This window comes from Gymnoscopelus braueri (assembly GCF_963280865.1).
Source record: "Gymnoscopelus braueri genome assembly, chromosome: 9".
Classification (NCBI taxonomy): Eukaryota; Metazoa; Chordata; class Actinopteri; order Myctophiformes; family Myctophidae; genus Gymnoscopelus; species Gymnoscopelus braueri.
Window position 1 is genome coordinate 23,166,145 of NC_137610.1, and position 24,298 is coordinate 23,190,442.

General features: G+C 41.5%; 1 protein-coding gene across 4 annotated transcripts; it reads left to right on the forward strand.

The window, feature by feature from the left end:
- The first annotated feature begins 1,217 nt into the window (after window positions 1–1,217).
- washc4 (WASH complex subunit 4) lies at window positions 1,218–24,255 on the forward strand. 4 transcript variants are annotated; one of them, XM_080436938.1, is made up of 33 exons: window positions 1,218–1,355; window positions 2,096–2,235; window positions 2,363–2,416; window positions 2,560–2,625; window positions 3,035–3,080; window positions 3,167–3,234; window positions 3,322–3,404; window positions 3,593–3,635; window positions 4,120–4,223; window positions 4,421–4,541; window positions 5,232–5,355; window positions 5,450–5,577; window positions 5,658–5,818; window positions 5,947–6,073; window positions 6,403–6,528; window positions 8,204–8,311; window positions 8,700–8,846; window positions 8,951–9,030; window positions 9,385–9,490; window positions 11,012–11,128; window positions 11,771–11,939; window positions 12,868–13,022; window positions 14,291–14,365; window positions 14,494–14,598; window positions 14,704–14,838; window positions 15,150–15,258; window positions 16,197–16,263; window positions 18,556–18,642; window positions 19,869–20,016; window positions 20,925–21,021; window positions 21,151–21,347; window positions 21,928–22,033; window positions 22,597–24,255. In XM_080436938.1, the coding sequence occupies exons 1-33, from the start codon at window positions 1,295–1,297 to the stop codon at window positions 22,659–22,661; spliced, it is 3,525 nt and encodes a 1,174-aa protein (XP_080293064.1). In that variant the 5' UTR covers window positions 1,218–1,294; the 3' UTR covers window positions 22,662–24,255. The 4 variants fall into 4 exon arrangements, with proteins under 4 accessions (XP_080293064.1, XP_080293065.1, XP_080293066.1 ...); XM_080436939.1 differs by having other exon boundaries at window positions 22,600–24,255; XM_080436940.1 differs by having other exon boundaries at window positions 21,928–22,024.
- The last annotated feature ends 43 nt before the right edge of the window (window positions 24,256–24,298 follow it).

Below are 24,298 nucleotides of genomic sequence, written 5' to 3' on the forward strand. Positions count from 1 at the left end.
TATGGCAGCAATTACCCCAGAACTTGCTGCTATCTGCATATTTGATAGTAAAAGGCGAAAATTGCTGATAAGTTAACATGAGTGACCAGTCTCTGTTATTATGCATAGGCTATTGATATAGAGGTCATATTGTTAACTCACCTCAACAGAAAAAAAGCTAACAAAACGTGACCCCCCCCCCCCCCCCAGATATCCCTCAGATTCAGCTATTCTGAATAAGAGAGTGAATAGCAGAGAATAGCAGATTTAGTTCAAGCTCACAACTAAACACAAGATATTTAGTGTAGAGCAGAAAAAGCAGGGTGCCAATAGACCCTTGGGGTACTCCAGTCAACTAAGTATATAGGTTTCAACCAATTCAACCCTGTGTAAGTCATTGACCGGAGTCCCCCAGGGGTCTATACTAGGCCCCCCTCCTTGTTTCCCTCTACACCACTGATCTACGTTGTTGTGAGCTGGTAGATCTGCGAATGATCGTCCCAGAATAGCGGTGCTTGGTTTCATGAGGTTACTGTAAGTGATTAAAGTGACTTACCCTGAATACTTCACACTCCTCTTGTGTCTTGTCTTCCTTGTAGCCTCAGTGTTACTGAATGTCTCTCTGAATGGCTCACTGGGGCTCCTCATAGTAATGACAACCCACACCATGACCACCTCCTCCCTCCCTGCTCATCTCTCCCACTCCCTCCTTCCCTCACATGCTTGCAAAGCACACATTCAGATGAAGAGAGACAGACAACTTCTCTCTCTCTCTCTCTCTCTCTCTCTCTCTCTCTCTCTCTCTCTCTCTCTCTCTCTCTCAGTTCACACCAATGCAACTCCTTGCAACTGCAACGCTTTGCAACTACTTGCAACCATATCCCCAAATGGCAGTTGCAAGAAGTTGCATTGGTGTGGACTGGCCTACACACACCTTGACAGTCAAATGAACGCAAAGCTTCTCTCTCTCTCTCTCTCTCTCTCTCTCTCTCTCTCTCTCTCTCTCTCTCTCTCTCTCTCTCTCTCTCTCTCTCTCACACACACACACACACACACACACACACACACACACACACACACACACACACACACACACACACACACACACACACAAACACACTTCTGACAACTGAGCAACTGTGTACAGTGTACCAATTATCTCTATGTATGCTGAGTACGCAGAACTACATTTCCCATGACCACTAGCGACTGTTGACACGGTCATGAGATAAATCATGGGATCGCAGGGCTTCACTGTATGGCAGCTACCCGTAATAACAACTGTGTTGTTGGGCTCTTCTAGCTGACAGACAGGATGGCAGTCGAGACGATCGCGCCTGATTGGGAATTTGATCGTTTTGACGATGGCTCTCAGAGTAAGTAGCCTAATAACCCTATTAATAAAACTCTGTGAGTTTACCTGGCTGCTTGTGGTGGTACATGCAAAGTTATATGCTAGCTGCGATAGCTCAACGAGAAGAAGCATGGGCTCAGTCTATTTGCTGAAATAGAGCAAATTCTGTTGATCCCGGTAGTGAATTGTGTGTTTTTTTTTATGTTGAATAATAACGTTTTTGGTTCAGATGTATAGACCTATTTGAACACAACGGCCGTGAATGAAGTTATGATAGCATTCAGTGATTTGACACTGACTCGGTGCCAGAGTCTCCCATGCAGCCACCAAAAACAGCTGATCAATTTGACAGCTTACAGTGGATAACAGTAACACTCAAGTCCACTGTCCACGGACCTTAGATTTGCTGTTTAGCTAGTAGCAGTTGTGTAAAGTAACTAAGTACATACTCAAGTACTGTACTTAAGTAAAATGTTGAGGTATTTTTAATTTTCAGTACTTTTACTTATACTCCACTACATCTCAAAAGCATACTTGTAGATTGCTATTTTCAAAAGATTTCGATACATTTTGAACACTTGAAATGGGACATTTCAGTATGATGAGTACTTTAAGTACATTTTGATGCCAATAATTTTGTACTTTTACTCAAGTAAATTTTGATGAATTCCTGACTTACTTGTAACAGAGTATTTCTACATTGCAGTATTGATACTTACTTAAGTAAAGAAATTGAGAATTTCTCCAAATCTCTCCCATCAGAGATTCACACAGAGGTTCAAATGAAGAACTATGGGAAGTTTTTGGAGGAATACACTTCCCAGCTGAAAGGGATTGAAGACGCTCTGGATGATTCCGTTGGGGATGTATGGGATTTCACACTGGATCCTATTGCTCTAAAGGTAAAACAGCCATTTAACAATGGCAAGACCTCAGTTGGAATGTTTCTTTATACTGCTCCCCTCAAAAACAGCTAGAATAGATCCTTCACAGTTCATCCTCTCACTGATTCCTTGCAATTTCTTGCAGCTTCTCCCATATGAGCAATCCAATTTGCTTGAATTGATCAAAACTGACAACAAGGTAAGATGAGGCGATATGAAATGTTTTGGCATACTTGTAGCATTTTGTTAGTTACATATGACAATTATGTTCCATGTTGGTTACTATGAAACGATGGCGTTTAACAAATATAACATTGACTTTATATATTGTGCTTTGTGTAGGTCCTGAACAAAGTCATCACAGTATATGCTGCGCTCTGCAGTGAAGTGAAGAAACTAAAATATGAGGTAGGAGCAAAATGTGGTGAATGCTCACATATAGGGTTTACCAGTGTAGACTTTATACTCTCAAATTTGTTTGGAAAATGTTCTAAAATGGTGAATATAGCTGATTTACAACTACAAGCTCATATCGCAATGCATTGTGAGCTTGTTGATCTGCTATTTCTAAACTTATAAAAAAAACAATTGTCACAATATGATATTATTGTCACAATATCTATATTGAGGTATTTTGTCAAAAAAAAATCATGATGCATGTATTTGATTTTGTCCATCGATATCGACCAGCCTTAGTTTCAATGTTTCTGCATTACGTATGTGGATCATGTAGTTATCTTTCTGTTACATTGTGTCTGCATAACACCAGAACCTGGGAGGAGATTTGTACTGATAATGAATATATTCCCCTCTGTAGGCAGAAACCAAGTTCTATAATGGACTGTTGTACTATGGAGAAGGAGGTGAGATTACAGTAATCCTCATATCAGACATTTTCATCTTTTTGAGGGTGAATTCCTTGCAAAACGGAGTGTGTTTTACATTTCAGTGTCTGACACCAGTGTTGTTGAAGGCGAGTCCCAGATTCAAATGGGTAGATTTATTTCATTCCTTCAGGTGAGAAGTGGTTGATTTAAAGCCTTTCATTAATGACACTGTTTATTGGAATTCAAAATGTAAAATATGTATACCCTCTTCTTATAGGAGCTGTCCTGTTTTGTTTCAAGATGTTTTGAGGTAGTGGTCAACATTGTTCATCAGCTGGCAGCCCTTTATAACAGCAACAAGTAAGACTCATAGGCCCAAGCCAATAGTGTCCACAGCTAGAAAGAGCCTGTGTGCAGTCTGTGCACCATACATATAAAACATGCGGCTTACAGCCCTGAGTGGCTCCTTGAGTAGCGGTTGAGCACTGATTTTTGGTGGCTGCTCAGTTCAAATAAATAGTTTTAAAACGGTGTTTTTTCTCTCATAGGGGTGCGACCAAAGTAATTGAATCGTCAGGAGTCCATTTCCAGGTAAGTTGTTGTGGTCTAACTATGTGCTTTTATGTACTGAGCAGAGCAGTGTAACAGGATTGTGACTGGCCCTGATGAGGATATTTATTGTACACACGCACGCACGCACGCACGCACGCACGCACGCACGCACGCACGCACGCACGCACGCACGCACGCACGCACGCACGCACGCACGCACGCACACACACACACACACACACACACACACACACACACACACACACACACACACACACACACACACACACACACACACACACACACACACACACACACACACACACACACACACACACACACACCTATGACATGTTAGTGAATATTGTCTGTTGCGATTATGCTCCCGTCCTGCAAGTCCTGCAACTGGCAACATTCCATATTTTTCAAAGCTAAACTAATGGCTGCTCTGGCCTAAAATCACAGCCTGATTTCTCAGCTAGCTTTACTCAACAGTATGCCTAACATTGCCTCTCCTCTGCAGACGGTGTATGAGCATCTTGGAGAGATGTTAGTGGTACTTCTCACATTGGATGAGATAATGGAAAATCATGGCACACTAAAAGACCACTGGAAGATGTACAAAAGGTAAAAGAATAAAAACTAAATTAAAAAGACACACAGACAAATCACTGAGATACAGGAGACAATGGTATTGATAATGCATTGAACAACATAGAACCTAGTCTTAAGATGCTGTCTGCATGCGGCAAGTAGCTTAAACCAATTATCTTCTACATATGAAATTCAGTTTTTAGTAGGATAACCTTTTCTTCCTGTTCCAGGTTGCTGAAATCAGTGCATCATAACCCTGGTAAATTTTCCATTCCTGAAGAAAAGTTGAAACCGTTTGAGAAGCTCCTGTTGAAGCTCGAGGGCCAACTACTGGATGGGATGATTCTGCAGGTAACCACATCCATGTCATGACTTCCATGTCTTTTTCCATGGACGTTTGTTTTACTATTTTATTTTTCCTCCTTGGAACAATTCAGGGTCATAGTTTGACATATTGAAGCATTTACTGTGCTTAAAGTGACCAGTAGTCTGGCATGTTTAGACCATTGATTACGACTCGCTGTAAACTTGACTTTACTGCTGACCATATTCCAAAGCATGCCATGGTTTGTTAGATTTTTGAGGAAATACGCACATTGTGTTCATTTCAATATGGTTTGCAAATCAAGTTTCAGACACTTGAAACTTGCTCGGTACAGGTAATCCTACTCTTAATTACATCTTTTGTCAAAGTTATGTTATGATTTTAAATCATGGATTGATTTGGCCAAAAACAGACCCTCAAGAAAAGATTTACGAGCAAAATTCATATGACCGTGACCTATTAACTATTGATTGACTCAATTATTTACTTACATTTCGTAACCTTTAATAACTTTGGACAAAATGTAAAAAAATTATAATACTAAGTCTAAAAACAATGGCGATTATCAGGAAAATGGTTTGTACAATATATTGTAGATAGCCGACCCTGTGAATAGGTGTTGACATGTGTTGACACCAGTATTGTTCTTTAAGTTTTCACCAACAGTTTAAATTACTTTTTAAAATATATTTGTTATTTGTGTGACTTTGTGACAGGCATGCGTGGAGCAGAGGTTTGACGATCCTAAAGAAGGAATCTCTGTCGCCAAAAACGGCGCCTTCGCTGAGGAGTTTTTCTTCAACATACGCACAATATTCACTAATGTCGAGTCCAAGATCGGTCAGTGTCTCCTCTTAGGTTATATTGATTTTATGTGTGTGTGTGTGTGTGTGACAAGATTTGTCTTAAATCTACGTATTTGTTCTTGTGTTAGGTGAACCCTCGGAGATAGACCAGAGAGATAAGTACGCCGGTGTTTGCAGCCTCTTCGTGCTTCACTTTCACATTTTCAGGGCTGTCGACAAGAAACTCTACAAATCACTTTTAGATGTCTGTAAAAAGGTAAGGGACGTATACTCGTGCTTCGTTCTTTCTTAGTTGTATGACATTCCTCCCACTAATCATGGTGGTTGTTATTTCAGGTTCCAGCTGTGACTCTGACTGCTAACATCATCTGGTTCCCTGACACCTTCCTCATTGCTAAAGTCCCGGCTGCCGCCAAGCTAATGGACAAAAAGAGTCTGCAGGGGATCAGAGCACAGAGAGACGCCTACCTGCAACAGAAAGCACAGACGCTCACCAAGTGAGTTGATGAGCACAACATCAGTAACAATGACTTTGAACAAAGAACATTAGTTTTTTAAACCTATGTGCCCGTTCCCTGTTTTCTTTCATCGGAAGTAAAATTCTGTTCATGATTCATGTCTTAAGGGATGTTCAGTCCTACTACGTGTTTGTTACTTCATGGATGATGAAGATGGAGGCCATCTTGTCCAAGGAGCAGAAAAGTGAGAGGTTGTCGGAGGACCTGAGCAGCAGGTGTAATGTCTTTGTTCAGGTGAGAACTGACCATGTCTGTTCAAATGGGTTGGACTAGTCTTCCGACCACTGAAAGCACAATGCAATGCCTCACATTCACCAAAAAAGAGGTAAACAATTATTGGCTAAAGGGACAGTGCTGACTAAAGTTATTGCATGTACCTTTATAAAAAATAGTGCACTCTGATTTTGAGTGTTGCCACATACACACATTACTTACAAACAAGGCAACCTATAGTTGTGCATAGTTGAGCCATGTTTCATCAACCAATTACATATCCAGTGTGACCTCATGCACGTATTACACACCCAACTTTGACCTTTTACTGTGATGTGTGTCTCTCCTAGGGGATCTTGTATGCCTACAGCATCGGCACCATCATTAAGACCGTCATGAATCTCTACATGTCTATGCAGCGGCCCATGACCAAGACCTCCGTCAAAGCCCTCTGCAGACTAGTTGAACTGCTCAAGGTACAAAATAGTCAGATTTATAAATACAGTAGTTGCACGGCACACCAGTGTCACGCGCAGAAAATACCAGATCTAGCGTGTGAGCTTGTACCTCGGCTATCTTTGGTGCGTGTCACTGGTGCGGAATGAAGTATAAACCTGTGTGTGTGTGTGGGGGTAAATTCCAATTCTCAAATTTCTGCTTCCTCGCCTCCTCCGTCCTCCAGCATGACCGTGTTATGATGAAATATGTGACCATCTTGTGGACTTCACATAACGTCAATGTCCAAACTTAAATTACTGCTGTTTGTTACAACCTAGTGGTATTTAGGCAATGTATTGCCTCACGGAGAAAGCAGCCCAGGTGCTCATCCAGGCTCTCGTCATCTCCCGCCTGGACTCCCTCCTCGCTGGTGCTCCGGCATCTGCCATCAGACCTCTGGAGCTTGTTCAGAAAGCTGCGGCTCGTCTGGTGTTCAACCGCCCCAAGTTCTCCCACACAACCATCCTTCTCCGTTCTCTACACTGGCTCCCCGTAGCGGCTCGCATCCAGTTCAAAACCCTGGTGCTAGCCTATAGGGCAGTGAAAGGAACAGCTCCTTCCTACCTCCGGGCTATAGTCGATGCCTACACCCCTGCCCGACCACTTCGGTCTGCCACCTCGGGGCGACTGATTGCCTCCTCACTCAAGGGTCCTTCTGGCCGATCCACACGGTCACGACTCTTTTCTGTTCTGGCCCCACAGTGGTGGAATGAACTTCCCACTGATGTTAGGACAGCAGAGTCACTGCCCATATTTCGCCGCAGGTTGAAAACCCACCTCTTCAGGAAACACTACCCTTCCTCTCTGCCTGACCTACTTGTTGTTAACTAGTTGTACGAACGCTTGTTTTCTATTGTTGTATTGTTTATTGGATCTTGTTTAGTCGATACACTGATTTTTTTTTTTTAGCTCATGCTCATTTGACTATTTTGTCTCATCTGTTTAAGGAAATAGGTAGCTGATATAGTGCACTTTTACCTTAGCGCTCGGTATACTCTTGGTTGCTTGTTTTTGCAGAAAATGCACTAAAGACTTCTGGTGATTAGTAGTTTTCGTTCCCTACCTATGTTGAATACACTTATTGTAAGTCGCTTTGGATAAAAGCGTCTGCTAAATGACTGTAATGTAATGTAATGTAATGTAATGTATTGCACAACCTCAATGTGCATTATCTGAAGTCCACACGATATCACATATTTCGGCAGGTCACCAATTTCACTGTAACACTGACATGCTGAAGGACTGAGGAGGCATAAATCTGAGTATTGGAATTTGGCTTGTGTGTTAGTGGTGGGAAAAAACGTTCATTTCAGTGAACAAACGATTTCGTTCACGGCAATGATTCATTCAAATGACGCGTTCACGTTCTCGTTCAGTAGCGCTATTTTCTAGTGTAAAACACCATCGTGGGAGCGTTTTTTCTTTTTTACGTTGCGCATACAGCCCGCCCTCCCGTCCTGTGTATGGGGGGAGGGGATGTGGGCATGCACGATAGCGTGAACGTAACAGCTTCAGAAAGTGAACAAGCTCGTTCACGTTCACGGCAAAGAACTAGTTTTTTTTAACGAATCAATCATGAACGACACATCACTATTGTGTGTATGTACACCAAACGCAGCATTTAAACAACATGTGATGTCATTTCCTGTGCAGGCGGTGGAGCACACATTCCACAGACGTTCTATGGTGGTAGCAGACTCTGTCTCCCACATAAACCAGCAGCTACATTCCCAGGCCCTGAACGCCATTGCCCATGCCAAGGTGACAACACAGCAAACACGCAGTGTGCATTATTATTATAAATTCACCATTAGTATCAACACAAAGTAAAGAATCAAGAGGGTTTATTTGTCACTCATTTGTCATTTTCCGCAAGGCTATGCTAACGACATCAATACAATGTACACAAGATCATAATAGAGGATTATATTGGATTGTAATGAAAAAAATTATAATGAGGAAAATAACATGAGATAAAGGCAGGACGCTTCCTTCTAAACTTCTGTAAAGAAAACCTGAGCAGCAATAGGGGATATGCAAAAAGAAGGGGATAAGATTTGGAAAGAAATACGATATTATTGATCTTTGTCATTTTGAGAGAGGATAATATCTGTCCCTATTGTCTTGCAATGTTGTGTCGTTCTTGCAGAAAAGGGTGGTATCAGACAAGAAGTACAGTGAGCAGCGGCTGGACGTGCTGTCATCTTTGGTGATGGCAGAAAACGCCCTGAACGGACCGAGCACCAAGGAGCGCCGCCTCGTGGTTTCCCTGGCCCTCAGCGTGGGCACTCAGATGGTAAATTACCACCAAGGATTTGACTGTGCACTGACTCATATCACAAACAAATGAAATTATTTGTTTGTAATTCTTTGACTTTGAAGTTGATCTGTTCTGTCTAGAAAACGTTCAAGGACGAGGAGCTTCTTCCGCTCCTGCTTGTGCTGAAGAAGCTGGATCTAATAAGTGAGGTCAGAGAGAGGTATGGCGATGTTGTTTGTTTCACGCCTTAACTAATAATTGTGTCGCAGAAATACGGTTCCATCACACAGTGGCGATAGTCAGGAGTATGTGGGAACTAAGGTTGTTATAGTTAATTAAAACTAAGCAATTAACAAAAACTGGATGTGAAAAACCACTGCTGTCTTTGAAATGCGTGAAATATGTCACACGTGACTTCAGTCAGTGAAGACTTGCTTGTGAACTACGGATCCCAACAATTATTCAGAAAAAAAACCAGCATGTATTATGTGCTCCATTCGTAATTTATGTTTGGCGATACTGATACTGGAACCTTTTAAGAACAGTCTCTGGGTTGTTTTCCCTTCCTCTTCAGGGTCAAGATTCAGTGTGACTGTAGTTTTCTGTACTGGCACAGAGCGGTTTTTCCCATCTACCTGGATGATGTTTATGACAACGCCGTAGACGCAGCAAGAGTACACGTAAGTAAACTGGTTATGTCAGTAAACAAACGCTAGGGCTCATGTTCATTCAGGACTACAGCTTACTGTTTTTACTGGTATGGCTCTTGGCCAAGCCCTCTAGAACAGGGTCTATCTGTCTGCATGAAGTAGATCAATCACATAGCGCATCACATTGCCAGACATGCAAAAGTGTCACTTTTCAGCTACAGTCACCTTTTTGCACCCAAATAGGGCAATTGTGTGACACCTGACCCGAAAGAAAACAACATGTTGTCACCTTTTTCACCTCGGGGCTGTTTGCATGCCTGCGTGCGTGCAGCTTCAAAGCTAGTAGAGCGGCGCTCCAGTACACACACACACAAACACACACACACACTCACGCTCACTTCAAAAGAAACTTGATTGCCCCTATAATGCCCCTACATTTCCCACACACCCCTCCCCCAAGTAGCGAAACTCTATCCCCTCCCCCTATCCACTGAACCCTCATTACCTCATGAGGGAGAAATGTGCAAAAGACACAGGGTATTTTTTTCCCTAACATTTTTTCTTCCGTTCAAATCATGAATGGAATTTTACTTCAGATGAAAGAAAACCGGGAAGGGGCACATAGGTTTCACATTAGAACATAAGTGATTTAGGTTCAAAATCTACTAAATTCCGCTTAAGATAATATAGTCAGGAAATGCCCAGCCCTTGTGAAACTCCTGAAGAGCGAAATTTGTATTGTAGTTGATATAGGAGTGCATGTAAAAACGTCCTGTGAAGCGGTGTTGGTGAAATGTTTATAAAGGATTTATAATGACAGTAGTCAACATGCCCACACGCAGCCAGTATGTCCATGCAGGGACATACTGTCATGTATAGTGTGGATTGGATTCACCACTGAACATATCCTTGTGATTGTTCACAAACTGCACACATAATAACTTACTGAACACAGAGTCCACGCTGTTTTAATTAGAACGTCTTCTAATGAAAATACTGATCCCACCCTGACCCTTCAGGCGTGAGAAGAAGCATCTACTGAACTGAATCCACTTGCCAAGTCCTTTCCAGTTTCAGAGCTGGGTGTAGTAAATGATATGTATTTGGCCGCGGACCTTACATCTGAAAATGTTTTGTGCCAGGGACCCCCAGAAGAGAAGATTTGTGTTTAAAAATGCAAAATTATTCAACATTTTCAAGCAAACACTTTCACGATCTCTCAAAAATGTTCAAAAATAGCAGATGTACAAGCTCGCAGTGCGGCACAAAGTGACACGCTGTGAGCTTGTATATCTGCTATTTTTGAGAACCACTGTTCTAACCCACTGTTCTAAATCCTAAGAATTTTCTGTAAAACATATGTTGCTATATACAGTATATAGCAAACATCTAAAATGACACAGATGTTTTAACGGGTTAACTTATCAGCATTAATACATTGACCCTGTTCTTGTTTGGTTCGTGAGGAGGAAGGCGATTGTTCTCACTGGCTTCTCCTGTTATTCATTTTGTTTGTGTTTTGTTCCTGATGCCTGCGCTTGGCCGGAGCAGTACATGTTTAGCGCCTTGAGGGACAGCGTGCCCACCATGTTGCACGCCAAACACATGGAGTCATGTGACCAGCTGCTGGAGAGCTACGACCACGAGATCATGGACGTGTTCAATGAGGTGAGGAACAGGTGACGTCCAAGAATGGCCGGAGCAAGGGAGAAGTGAGATGGAAAAGAAAAACAAATATGTATATATTTAAGGTTCAAGGTTGTACTTTAGTGTTACATCTTGTGTACAGGTACATAAGAGTAAAACTTATTTTGGTTTGGCTTCCTTCATTTATTTCCTTCCATTTTATATGAGAATTATTTGAGATGATCGCGATTATCTTTGCATAATCGATATAATCGTTTCCATGTTGAAAAATGAGCCACACATTTTCAAATATAAAAAATAGCAGAAACCGCAGATCTGCAAGCTTACAACGCGTCACTTCGTGACCCGTTGTAAGCTTGCAGATCAGCTACTTCTGCTATTTTTACACGTATAAAATGATTGAATATGTCAATAATTTCTTTGTATATTTAAGTTATTTGTCATATCTGCCCTGTGCAATTTTTGATTATGAAGCCTAAAAGGCGAACGGAAATTCAAATTGTATTCATAATGTTCAATGCCAAACACACAATTAAATCGTTAATCGCAATTATTTGAGTGACAATTAATCGTCAACTTAAATTTGTAATCGCGACAGCCCTATTCCTCTGCATCTAATCCAAGGTTCATTTCTCTTCCACTTCCATCCTGCTGTTGTTTCAGCACCTGTTGGATAAATTGTGTAAGGAGATCGAGAAGGACCTGCGCCTCTCTGTTCACACACACCTGAAGTTGGACGACAGGAATCCCTTCAGGGTCGGCATGAAAGATCTGGCCCACTTCTTCTCTCTCAAACCCATCCGCTTCTTCAACCGTTTCATTCACATTAAAGGTACGTCAATATGCCTCCACTGTGTGCCAACACAAGGGAGTTCTGCTTCATTTCGGGTGAGTTTTAGTGTAACCATCTGGATTCGAACCTGGGCCGTCCCCCATGGGAACCCAAACATCTATCGCTCCTAAAGGGGAATCTCCCCCTCGTCCAAGGGTGATTTTAGGATTCAGGCAGCTAGGGCCGGGCTATTTTTGCTATTTTGCGCTTCTCTGCTATATGGGCAGTGTGCATACGCATTGAATCGGCTGTTAAAAATGTACTGGTTGAAAATTAACTAACTAATCTGCACCAGTGTTGCCAACTCTCATGAGAGAAATAAGCCAACCGACCTCCAAAAACAAGCCAAATCTTGCGAGAGAAATTAGCCAAATCTCACTCGCCCAATAATATGGCCATATATTCCTACTAAAATATTATATGCATAGATCATTATAATTACTATGTAAGTCTATAATAATTTATGTTTTGGTTATTAATTATAACATTACACACATACTTGAGACGGGGCTTAATAAGTAGAGACACCAGACCGATTTTGTCACTCAATGTGATTCACACTCCTCCCTAAACCTATGGGGAATTACCGTATTTTATATACACCAAAGAAATCTTAGCTTATTAGATTTGCTAAAGAAGCCACCACGTTTTTAAAACGAGCCCAAAAAAAACGTAACCCGCGACTTGTAATGTTTTCCCGCAACTCTGGGGAAAAGACAAGCCAAAAGTCGTGACTTGGAAATACTGATCTGCACTTCTGTGTGTCGTATATGGAGTAGCTTGATCCCAAAAAATCTAAAGGGGAAACAACAGATTGTAAGTGGCTAAAATGAAATTAATATCTAGCACAGCTCACAGCTGTGTAATGACATCATCTCCTGAAAGACATAATGCAGAGTGTTATCGCCAACTGTTTTGTTTTCTGCAGCCTACGTCACCCACTACTTGGATAAGACGTTCTACAACCTGACCACTGTGGCTCTACATGACTGGGCCACCTACAGTGAGATGAGGAACCTGGCTACCCAGCGCTATGGCCTTACCATGACAGAACCTCACCTGCCGAGCCAGACCCTGGAGCAGGTGGGTTGCTTCCATTATAGCATTCTAACTTTCCAGGAATAAAAAGCCTACAGTTTCTATTAACTTGGATTCCCCATCGATGATGTCACTGGTAGGCGGGTTTCTGAACTGTCCAAATAGCCCTCCTCTGAGACACAGACTGAGTAGACAAAAATGGTACCATATTACAATGAGCATTAGTGAGGACCCATTATATGAAGATAGGTTGAAAATGGCTGAAGTTGTCCTTTAAGGTTTCATTTTATACTTTGTCGTACACTAGCGTTGTGCAAAAATAACGGATCAACAAGCTCACATTGCGTTGTGTTGGGAGCTTGTAGATAAGCTATTTTAGCTATTTGTGAAAATGGTTATCTTATTAAAAAAAAAGTTTTTAAGTAATTGGTTAAAATCGATTTCTTTCATTAGCTGTTGCACCCCTAGTTTTTTTTTGCATCAGGTTAAGTAAGGTTTACTGTACGAACTGTATGAACCTTTGTTTAGCTCAGCAACCTGTTTGCGATCAGTGTAACGCACATCCCCCTACCTTGGTGCTGAGCCAAACTGTATTGCATGTAATCTGTAATCTATCGAAGAAAGGAAGGGTTGCAGCTCACTTTTAAAGCTCCGTACAAAATATTTAACACTTTGTACGGAGCTTTAAAAGTGGATTGCAAGCCTTCTTTTCTTAGATTAGCTCAGCATCCTGAACATCCCACCCAGTTCCCATATTTACTCCAAATGTTCATCCATTTTTCCAGATGTTTGTGTGACATGCCCAGTATGCTAGGGTTCATGTGGAAACAAACGTCATGTGAAAGACTGTATCCCAGTTTTTGTCAAATATGAGATATGATCCATCAAATCATAGAATATTGTTTCCCAGAAGCTGTCAATGACAGCTGGTGCTTCCACACCAGCTGTCAATGATTTGATTAACCACTTACTGTATGCACTATTTTCAAAAACTTTCAAAACATTTTCAATATAGTTTTTTCTAAAATAGCCGGTCTACAAGCTTGCGATATTGTTGAAAGTGGTTAAATATCGTTAGAATGCTCGACTACGAAAACATTCTTAAGCTGATTTACATTAGACATAAGGTTGAATCACATTAAGAATTGTATCACATATAATAACTAGGTGCAAGTATCATACTAAGTGGTATATATATATATATATATATATATATATATATATATATATATATATATATATATATATTAGTTACCGGTTAGAAGATAATCTACTGTATAAATGCAGTGATAAAATATGTGTATGATCAACAGGGCTTGGATGTCTTGGAGATCATGAGGAACATCCACATGTTTGTCTCACGCTACCTCTACAACCTGAACAACCAGGTAAGAGTTCTTTGCACTCCTCAGTCACGGTCTCTCCCTTTTTTAAGATGTATCGTTACTCGTTAGTACTTGTGCAATACATCGTGCACTGTATAAAAGTTACAGTGATATGATTGTTTTGCTGACAGATCTTCATAGAGAAGGCCAGCAACAACAAGCACTTGAACACCATCAACATCCGTCACATTGCCAACTCCATCCGCACCCATGGAACAGGCATCATGAACACCACGGTGAGACTGTGTGGGTGTGTGTGTGTGGGTGGGTGTATAATTATTCCCGTAATCATTTCACAGTGCTTTCACACCAGTCACCTCCCTGTTCTGTCTCCCTGCCAGGTGAACTTCACCTACCAGTTCCTGCGTAAGAAGTTCTACATCTTCAGTCAGTTCATGTATGACGAACACATAAAATCCAGACTCATCAAGGACATCCGCTTCTTCAGAGAAACAAAAGACCAGTCTGATCAGAAGGTGAGAACAGTGGAACCATTCATGTATTTCATCACCAGTTTAGTTAACCATGTGAACCCTAGCATCCCTATACTGGGCATGGCATAATAGGCGAACATTTCAGCGAAAATGTAAGATATTTGGTGTAGAGGGGAGAAAAGCAGGGGGGCAATTATAGACCCTTGGCCTGGGGGACCCTGGTCAATAAGGTATACGGCATAGTGTTTAAGTGCTTAAATTGTTTTTTAATTCTAACTTTTGAAATCAGTCCAGCAGAGATGAGTGTTCCCAACACTTATCTGTGTTTGTTCATTTCTATGGTGTTTATTTAGTACCCGTTTGAGCGTGCAGAGAAGTTTAACCGTGGCATCAGAAAGCTGGGAATCACGCCTGAGGGACAGAGCTACCTGGACCAGTTCAGACAGCTCATCAGTCAGATCGGTGAGGCCTTCACACAAATGCACTTACGGTATTGTCAAGGGGGTCTACACACTTGCATTGTGGAATTTATTAACTATTTATAGTATGAATAAAAACATCCTTTATACTGAATCAAAATACAAAATGTTTTGTATTGGGATATTTCTTATTTAATCTGATCACAATATACTGGATGTTAAATGAACAATATTATAACATTTCTGCTGTGTTTCTACTTTGTCCCTTTCACTGTGCTTTTAAAAGCACAATTTGCTTTGTTTTGTTTATTTTCATGTCATTCTCGTTGTTCTTTTTTTTAAGAAGAGCATGTTATTTCGGCCACCAGAATAAAACGATGAAGCTCCATGGGGGTTTTATGTTGGTAGCATGGCAGACATGTTACATTATGGTTGTTTTTACTTTAACAAGAGAACAATAGCATGCTCTAGTGGATAGAAGTTACATGTTGGCTATGAGGGTGAGATTGGCAGTCACACCCCCCTCATAGAGGTGTGCCGATATATCGTCCCGCGATACGTTTTCGTTTAAAAAAAATATTGCAATAATAATAATGCAAAAACAGAAATATTTGTTTGCATTTGCTCCCCCCCCCCCCCCCCCCATATATTTTCATAAGCTTTTTTTCCCCCCCATATATTTTCATAATAAAAAAAGTGCCATATATCGTATCGATATTGTGAGCCCAATATCGTGTATCGTATAGTATTGTGAAATTAGTGTATCGGCACACCCCTACCTCATAGCCACGATGCAAAGACAGTTTTATAACAGTAGATGACTGTTTAGACGCATTTAGAAGTCTCTGCCTCATGGCTGTGAGTGTGCGACTGCTATTACTTCACATTTGATTCCTCACTGTGGTCGGTATCTCCTCAGTACTGGTGTGCATTGTCCTGAATTACCATAAGCAAAAAACACTGCTTTCCCATGTCCCCCAGGTAATGCCATGGGCTATGTGAGGATGATCCGTTCTGGTGGACTACATTGCTGCAGCAGTGCTATCAGGTACACAGTACATGTGTAGTGCATTTTAACTTAAGATGACATAGAGCATTAACCACTTTAAACCTGGCGTCTCTATTTTGGGCATGTCATTATAGGCAAAAACGTTCCCAAAGAAAATGTAAAGCATTTCCCCCAAATTTCTAAAATGTGCAAAAAATAGTTATAATAGCCGTTCTACAAGCTCATATCGCGTCACATCACATTGTGAGCTTGTAGATCGGCTATTTTTGCGGCTAGTATGAAATGGGGCTTAAGTGGTTAATGTTGTCACGTTGTTGTGGTGTTTCTTCACCCTGTGAACCCAATATGAAACTCTGCTCCGAGGAATGTATCTAAAATGTTTGGAAAAACTGATTTAACTAAAGACTAAAGTGGGATTTTTACCCTGATCACATCATTTTGTCGGACAGCTTATTATTGGGTCTAAATCCTGTTAGTATAATAAAAGCACAAAACCCAAGAAGTTCTGCTCGTCCTCAGTGGTGCCAGACTACCCAGGGAAGAATTACTGAGTTACACACATAAGGTTTGAAACTGTAGAAGTCAAGAGGTGTGTCTGTCTTGTACCACAGACAACTGTATTTTGAGAATTGAATTAAGACTGGAGCACTAGAAGAGAGGCAGAACATGAATAGAGACTTACTAGCAAGGTCAGAGTGCCTGTTATCTGCTCTAGTCTAGTCAAAAACAATGAAAAGAAAGAAACAAATGTCTGTCTCCGGAAAGGATTGCAGTTCCAAGGCTGTTCCCACGGCTTACTGTAACTCCATGTATTGTTAAGCCCCCTTATATGATAAGAGAGGGGGAACATCCAGAGCTAATTGTAGACTAATCCTTGGTTGCCTCCCTGCCCTTTGGGAAGTTCTGTTGGTTAAAGCGATACTACAGTTTGCAAGTTTTAAGTGTGGCGCAATAGCAGCGCTTAGTGGCCACAAGCGGCACTTACTCTGGGGTTTTCAGTTTTTGTTTTCTATTTGCCGGGATGTTAGCGATGTATAACATGAGTTACTGTTATTTGAATGGTTCCTCCCAGAGATTCAAACTTTCAGCGCCAGGTTTAGTAAGTGGGGCAGCCATTCGCAAGCACTTGATGGCCGTAATGGCTGCCAGGGCTGCAGAGGGGGGAAAAAACTGTGAGACCCCAAAAACATCCCTAACTTTCTAGCCTAAACTTAAACATTTGTGGGGGGCGGCACACAGCCTGGGAGTACCGCTGCCGTTGGGTTGGGTTGGCAAAAATAGGCGTTGTGAGCTTGACCTATTTGAGCCATTTCTGGACAATTCTGAACATGTAATAATAATAATAATAATAGATTTTATTTGTAACGCACTTTTCATTTACAGGAAATCTCAAAGTGCTACAGAAGGCAATTGCATAAAAACAGAAACATCACACCAGTAAAAGAAAACAATAACTAGGAAACTAGAAGAAAACAAGAATTAAAAACATTAAAACATGGGGGCAGAAAACCAGCTATAAAAATGCTTTGCTAAAAAGGTAGGTCTTTAGTCCTCTCTTAAAACAATCAACTGACTGTGGAGTTCTCAGGTGGACAGGGAGGGCGTTCCACAGTTCGGGGGCGGCCGAGCAGAAAGCCCGGTCGCCCATGGTACGAAGCTTTGCCTTGTGGGTTTTGAGGAGGTATGTGTTTGAAGAGCGGGTGTTGCGGGTTGAGGTTTGTAGGGGGACTAATTCCTTGAGGTAGGAAGGAGCGTTGCCGTGGATGCATTGATGTGTCAGAAGGGATACCTTGTATTGGATTCTGAAGCAGACGGGAAGCCAGTGGAGTGAACAGAGGATGGGTGTGATGTGTTCATGTTTACGCACTCTCATCAGGATCCTAGCCGCGCTGTTCTGAATGTACTGGAGCCTTTGAAGGCTCTTGCTAGGGATCCCGATGAGAAGTGCGTTACAGTAGTCCAGCCTGGAGGAGACGAAGGCGTGGACAAGTTTCTCTGAATCTGCTGGTGTGAGTGTGGGGCGGAGTTTTGAAATGTTACGGAGGTGAAAGAATGAAGTTTTGCAAATGTAAAAATATGTAATGCCTGTAATGACATGGCCAATATAGGGTCGGCAGGTTGAATGTGGTTAACTGAGCAAGCTGGTCGCACTGGACCACTTGATGCTCTTATCAGCGAAACTGATAGTTTATTGAAACACCAGTGGGTGCAGTTTGTTCTGTACAAGCTCAAAAACATAATTAATTCATAAAATAAAATAAAAACATTGACATAGTGTTAATCACATCTTTACCAGAGAATGTCTAACCAGTAAGATGTTGTGGTCTCTAGGTTTGTCCCAGACTTGGAGGACATTGTCAACTTCGAGGAACTGGTGAAGGAGGAGGGTCTGTCAAAAGAGACCCAGAAAGCTGCCAGGTATGACGCTTGCATTTCTGCCTCAGGGGCCTGACTGGGGTCTTTGAAACGTTTTAATTTCTAGGACCCCCAATGTGGTATGCATTAGGCCACAGACCCCCATAACTCTGAGACTGTACAAATGGAACCAAATGGACCCTTATGGCTCCATTTGTACAGTCTGAGTACTCTGAGTTACAGACATGTAAAAGTCAATTTGGTTCCTAAATCCTAACTATCAATGATTTAAGCTGGGGACCCGCTGGAACCCCCCAAAGACCCCTGAGGGTCACCATACCCCACATCGAGAACGACAGTCTTAAAGTAGTGGCTCCCGAACAGGCAATATCATCACCCATGATGCATTGTGCAAACAGCCAGAGGCGAGCAGAGCTGACATAATATCTGGTATAAGAATAAAAATGACTGTGTCTATCAGTCACTGTACTCGCGACCGTTGATGATTTTTGAGAATTCCGTTCATTTCAGTACTTTATAAAAAACAGTTTGCTGATTTAATACTTGCTTGAGTGGGATAATCCAACACTGTTAGTATGCATTATTAACTGATAGTATATTTGATTGCAATTATATAGTTTAAAGTTTTTTTCCTTCTCTGTGAAGTATAATGGAGATGTTCCTGAGACAATGGCTAGTTGTCTAGGTGAGGTGGCTCAGTGTCCAGCTAATTCCATGGAATGTTAATTTGACTTAGACCGGAGTAAAGGTCAATTTAAAGGGTCAAGAGTGACCAGAGTGACCACAATGGAATGATCTGTGTTTTGTTCTTTAATGGATACCAGATGTGTAGGAAGGAGGAGCTTGTGGAAGTGAATTGTATATGAACATTATGGCTCCTTCATGTTTTGCCTAGTTGCATTTTAAAGCGCGTATTGATTTTTAACAAGCTGAAAATAGTTCCTGAAGAAAAGACTTCGACGTCGATGACGTGCAATGATGAAAATGGTCAATATATGGATGAAGCTATGAATAGACAATGATATGTATTGACACCAGTATGGTGTATTTGACAGGGCGGTTAGCCAGCATTTAGCCAATGATATTGCCTGACCTCAAACTCGCTGACTCTGTGCTTGTAGAAATTGGGTCCCGGTACAGGAGCCACAACCTTATTTTAAACTCCATACCGAAACAATTGCTCATGTCTGTATGGCATGCCCTATTTGTTCATTGTTATTATTTGACACTGTGCTGTCAGACTGACCTGACCCTACATCTCTTCCCAGTGTCCTGGACTCGGTACTCGGGGATTTGACCAGCAACTCTGCTGAAGGGACAGAATACTTTAAAATGCTGGTGGATGTGTTCGCACCGGAATTTCGCAGTGCCAAGAACATGCACTTGAGGAACTTCTACATGATCGTACCACCGCTGGTCAGTGTCCCACTCACATTATTTGATTTTATGCTGCTGCTCTCCATTTTCCTCGCACTTTTCTGAACCACTTAAGCCCTATATACTTCATACTTTGGCGTATGACAAATAGCGAAAATACCTGTGAGCTTGTACATCTACTATTTCTTTCTTTCTTTATTTATTTTTAATTTAGAGTAGCCAATTCTTTTTTTATCCCCTTTTCTACCCAATTTAGTCGTTATGCCATTCCTCCCCACACACTTTTCTGTGTTGTCATTGTTGTTGTATCCTACTGACTCACTTGCCAGTGACGAGCCCCCACCAGGAGGACGTAGGGCCTTCGTCCTACTCCTCCCGCCAAATACTCCCTGCTGACAGGTGCCGCCCCGGTCCGTACTAGGAGTACGCGCAATGACCAGTATCACCCTCCCCGCCCGGCTTCCCTCCCCAGAACTGTGTTTGCATAGACGCCCGACAAAGCCGGATGCACCATGGTGGATTCGAACCCACAACCTCCGTGGTGGTGGGCAGGGACTTAACCATTGCTCCACCCAAGCGCCACATCTGCTATTTCTGAACATGTTTGACACATTTTGACAGTGTCTGCCAATAGTGACATGCCCACAATACGGACACCAGCTTTAAAATGGTTAATGTGTCAACATGTCCCTGAGCAAGACACTTAACCCTTAAGTGTTCCCCGGGTGCTGTGTTAATGGCACCCACTGCTCCTAATAGTTAGGATATGCACATGCAGAGGACACATTTCTAAGTATGTGCAAATGTACAGTGACAAAAATACCCCAAGGTTGTGGGGACAAATGTATTATTATAATCGCCTGCAGTGCTCTACCCCGATTCTTCTCCTCAATAAATACTTAGTCCCTTTTTCCACTCCTTCATGCACCATGAACCATTTTTCTCAGACGGTGAACTTTGTGGAGCATTCCATCAACTGCAAAGAAAAACTCAACAAGAAGAATAAAGGCGGAGCAGCATTCACGGACGACGGCTTCGCCATGGGTGAGTGTGGGCAGCTGTGACAAATCACACTGGATTTTGAGTGGCTTTACAAACACGCCATGTACGCAGTAAGCACTCATGCTCTTCCTTCCTTTCATCACGTTTTAATTCCCCCCTCCCTCCCGTCAGGCGTGGCATACATCCTGAAACTGCTGGACCAGTACCTGGAGTTTGACTCCCTGCACTGGTTCCAGGCTGTCAGGGATAAGTACATGAAAGAGATGAACGCCGTGGCCAAGGAGCAGAACGTCCAGTCCACCAACCAGGATGAGAAGCTGCTGCAGACCATGAACCTCACACAGAAGAGACTGGACATCTACCTGCAGGTGCTGTCACCTCAAATTTACGATTTAGGCATTTAGCAGACACTCTTACCCAGAGCGACTTACAAGTGCGAGATCAGAGTAAGCATGGTCAACAAAACAAAATGACAGGGTAAATAGTCACATAAGTAGAGTGCAAAGAGAACAATGTAGTGCCTCAGAGAAACTAAGATACCTACTAGGATAGGTAAATATAAAATATATATTCTTAGCATTTGTTACAAATCTTAATAGCTGCATAGTAAACTAGCATCTATAAAAAGAAAAAAACAACAATAATATCTTTTGTCTTTGACTATTAAATACAGGTCTGTTAACAACTGAATCCCTATTTTGAACAATGGTATTGCATGCCGAAATACATTTTCCACAAATGTGTGAAAAGTTTTACAGACTTTCTGGCTATAATGACATGCCTAACAAAAGGACACCATGTTGAAAGTGATCAAGTAAAGGGTACATTTTTACACTCCGAGTTAAATTAACACTCTTCGGCCGTGTAATATGGATGGTATCTTATCATATTGGGTACGTAGCGGCACGCGTGTCATATTATTTGACCTGTCCTCCCTCCACCCTGCAGGAGTTTGAGCTGCTGCACTTCTCCTTGAGCAGCGCTCGCATCTTCTTCAGAGCAGACAAGACAGCAGCTGAGGAGATACAGGAGAGGAAGGATAAATGTAAAAAGGGTTAGTGTTCTATTTTCCTGTCGGAGGTGGTTATAAATTATATATATATATACACATACACAAACACACATACACACACACACCCACACACACTCACATATATACACACACAGTATATATACCACAGACACTTTGTTAGGATGAACATGGACTCAATACTGGGGGTGCAACTGTTTATCAAACTTTCATCGATTATATAAAAAAGAATCGATAATTTCATAAAATAATCAATGAATAATTGATGCCTATTTTGGGCATTTCATTTTAGGCACAAAACATTTCCAAAAACTTTAACAATAGTGAAAATGACAGAATGCGACATGTGAGTTTGTAGAGAACTATTTTCACAATTTCTGTGCGATCCTGTTGTGCGACAAATAGGGCTTAAGTGTTTAATTGATTTGTTGATATATAATTATTCTATTCTACAATATAATCGATATGATAATTCCTAAGAAGATATTTTGGGGGCATTAGCGCCTACAGGTGTGGTATGCACCTTGACCACTAGGACATTGGCGCCCCAGTATAGCAGAATTAATGTTTCAACTTTTCTCCTCCAGAAGAGGCTGCCAAAGTGGAGGGTTCTTCAGACGGCTCCAACCCCGGCGAACCTGCCTCAAAGTGACCACTGGAGACGCACTGACATTTATGTAGTAGCACTGAACAGAAATGGACAGAGGAAGCCACCTGGAACGGACAGAGAGGAGAGGTGGAGCACCAGACTGTACTTCCAGACCAGTCCGGTCTGGGGAGAAAAAAAGAGAGACATCTGCATAGCATCAACACGATGAGGACGTTCTCTTTAAAAGGCTGTGTCACTGCATCCTAACACCCGATTTTATATTTGTTTGCGCACCGTAAAAAGCGTATCTTCAAGCTCACAACATGCCGTGCTGCGACACGTTATGTAGATATGCTATTTCCGTGAGTAACTAAGTTTAACTCAGGCTTAACATAAAGCAGTCATCTTGTTTGTGGCAGAATGTGTGTGTGCTGAGAACATTGTTACAGAAATGTTCTGAAAACCATTTTCCTTCCCTCCTCCCATTCTGCAGACATCACATGTCTGTCAGCTTCACATGAAACGAGCTCTCTGACTGCTGCATTTATATGAACTGTGCTTCATTCAGTACAAAAACATCAGGTGGTGCAGTATGAGGATGGTAATGGCTAAATCCTTTGTGTCACATAGATTGATATTGACGCAGCCTTCAAAATGGACTGTTTACATTCACTCTGAACACACAGTATAGCCAGAGCAAACCTGATGGTTACTTCTTCTGAGCTCCCAGTTACATGTATGTGTATGTTCTCCAGTGATAGAGAAATGATGCAAAATGATACAATTTTGTTTAATTCTGAAGTGTTTTAATCAAATTTTACTGCAGGATAATGAGCATCTTTTTCTTATTTGCGCACTGAAAGTTTTGTATGTCTTCACCTGTGTCATCATTTTGATTGTTCATAAAAGATTTTTTTATGGCAGCTTGGATTTAAAGCAATGCCTCAGTCGAGGAGGTTTGTAGGTGTTTGGTATGACTTTGTGAATGTTTTCAAGGTGCATTATCATCTTAATGTTGAAGTGCCATATTTGTGCACCCTAAAACAAAATGTAAGGCATGTGTGCCTTTTTGATCTGTTGATCATTGTGTACTGTTTCAATGACTGACAACATACATGTATTTCATCCATCCAGAATTCAAAAGAAACTAGACCATTTAACCACTTTAGCGTCCCTATTTGGGAATGTCATTATAGGTGAAAATTAAAAATGTTTCAATCATTTCAAAACTTTACAATATGGCAAAAATGGCCGGTATACAAGCTCACTGTGCATTGCGATGCATTGTGAGAGGCTATTTTCGCTTTTAAGATAGCTATGTTTGCTATTTGTGGTCAAGACCTATGCAGTGCATAGGTGAGCCACTCATTTGGGGTATCTGGTAGCTTTTCCTGTTCTAATGTATTTTTTCAGCACCCTCTGGTGGAGAACTGTTTTGAATCATATTAATAACCAATTAATTAAATTGTTGACATGAGTGTGAAACAAGTACATCATACATCTTCAATATTTGTCTTTACCAAGAGGTTTTGAGTTTTTTTGTCAATGGTACATTTTGAAATCATTTTTTTTGTTGATTTGCTTTTTCTGTAGAAAAAACAAATACAAAAACACTTTGTAAACATTATTAAAAGACCAATAAAACATGCACTTTCAATGTAGAATTTGAGTTGAATCTCTAACCCATCATCATGATCGCA

What these genes read in the sequence shown, in the direction of transcription:
- washc4 (XM_080436938.1), top strand. Translation starts at nt 1,295, where the DNA reads ATGGCAGTCGAGACGATCGCGCCTGATTGGGAATTTGATCGTTTTGAC. An exon ending in TGATCAAAACTGACAACAAG is followed by an intron (nt 2,417 to 2,559) that starts GTAAGATGAGGC and finishes TGCTTTGTGTAG; the next exon opens with GTCCTGAACAAAGTCATCAC. An exon ending in TCAGCGTGGGCACTCAGATG is followed by an intron (nt 8,847 to 8,950) that starts GTAAATTACCAC and finishes TGTTCTGTCTAG; the next exon opens with AAAACGTTCAAGGACGAGGA.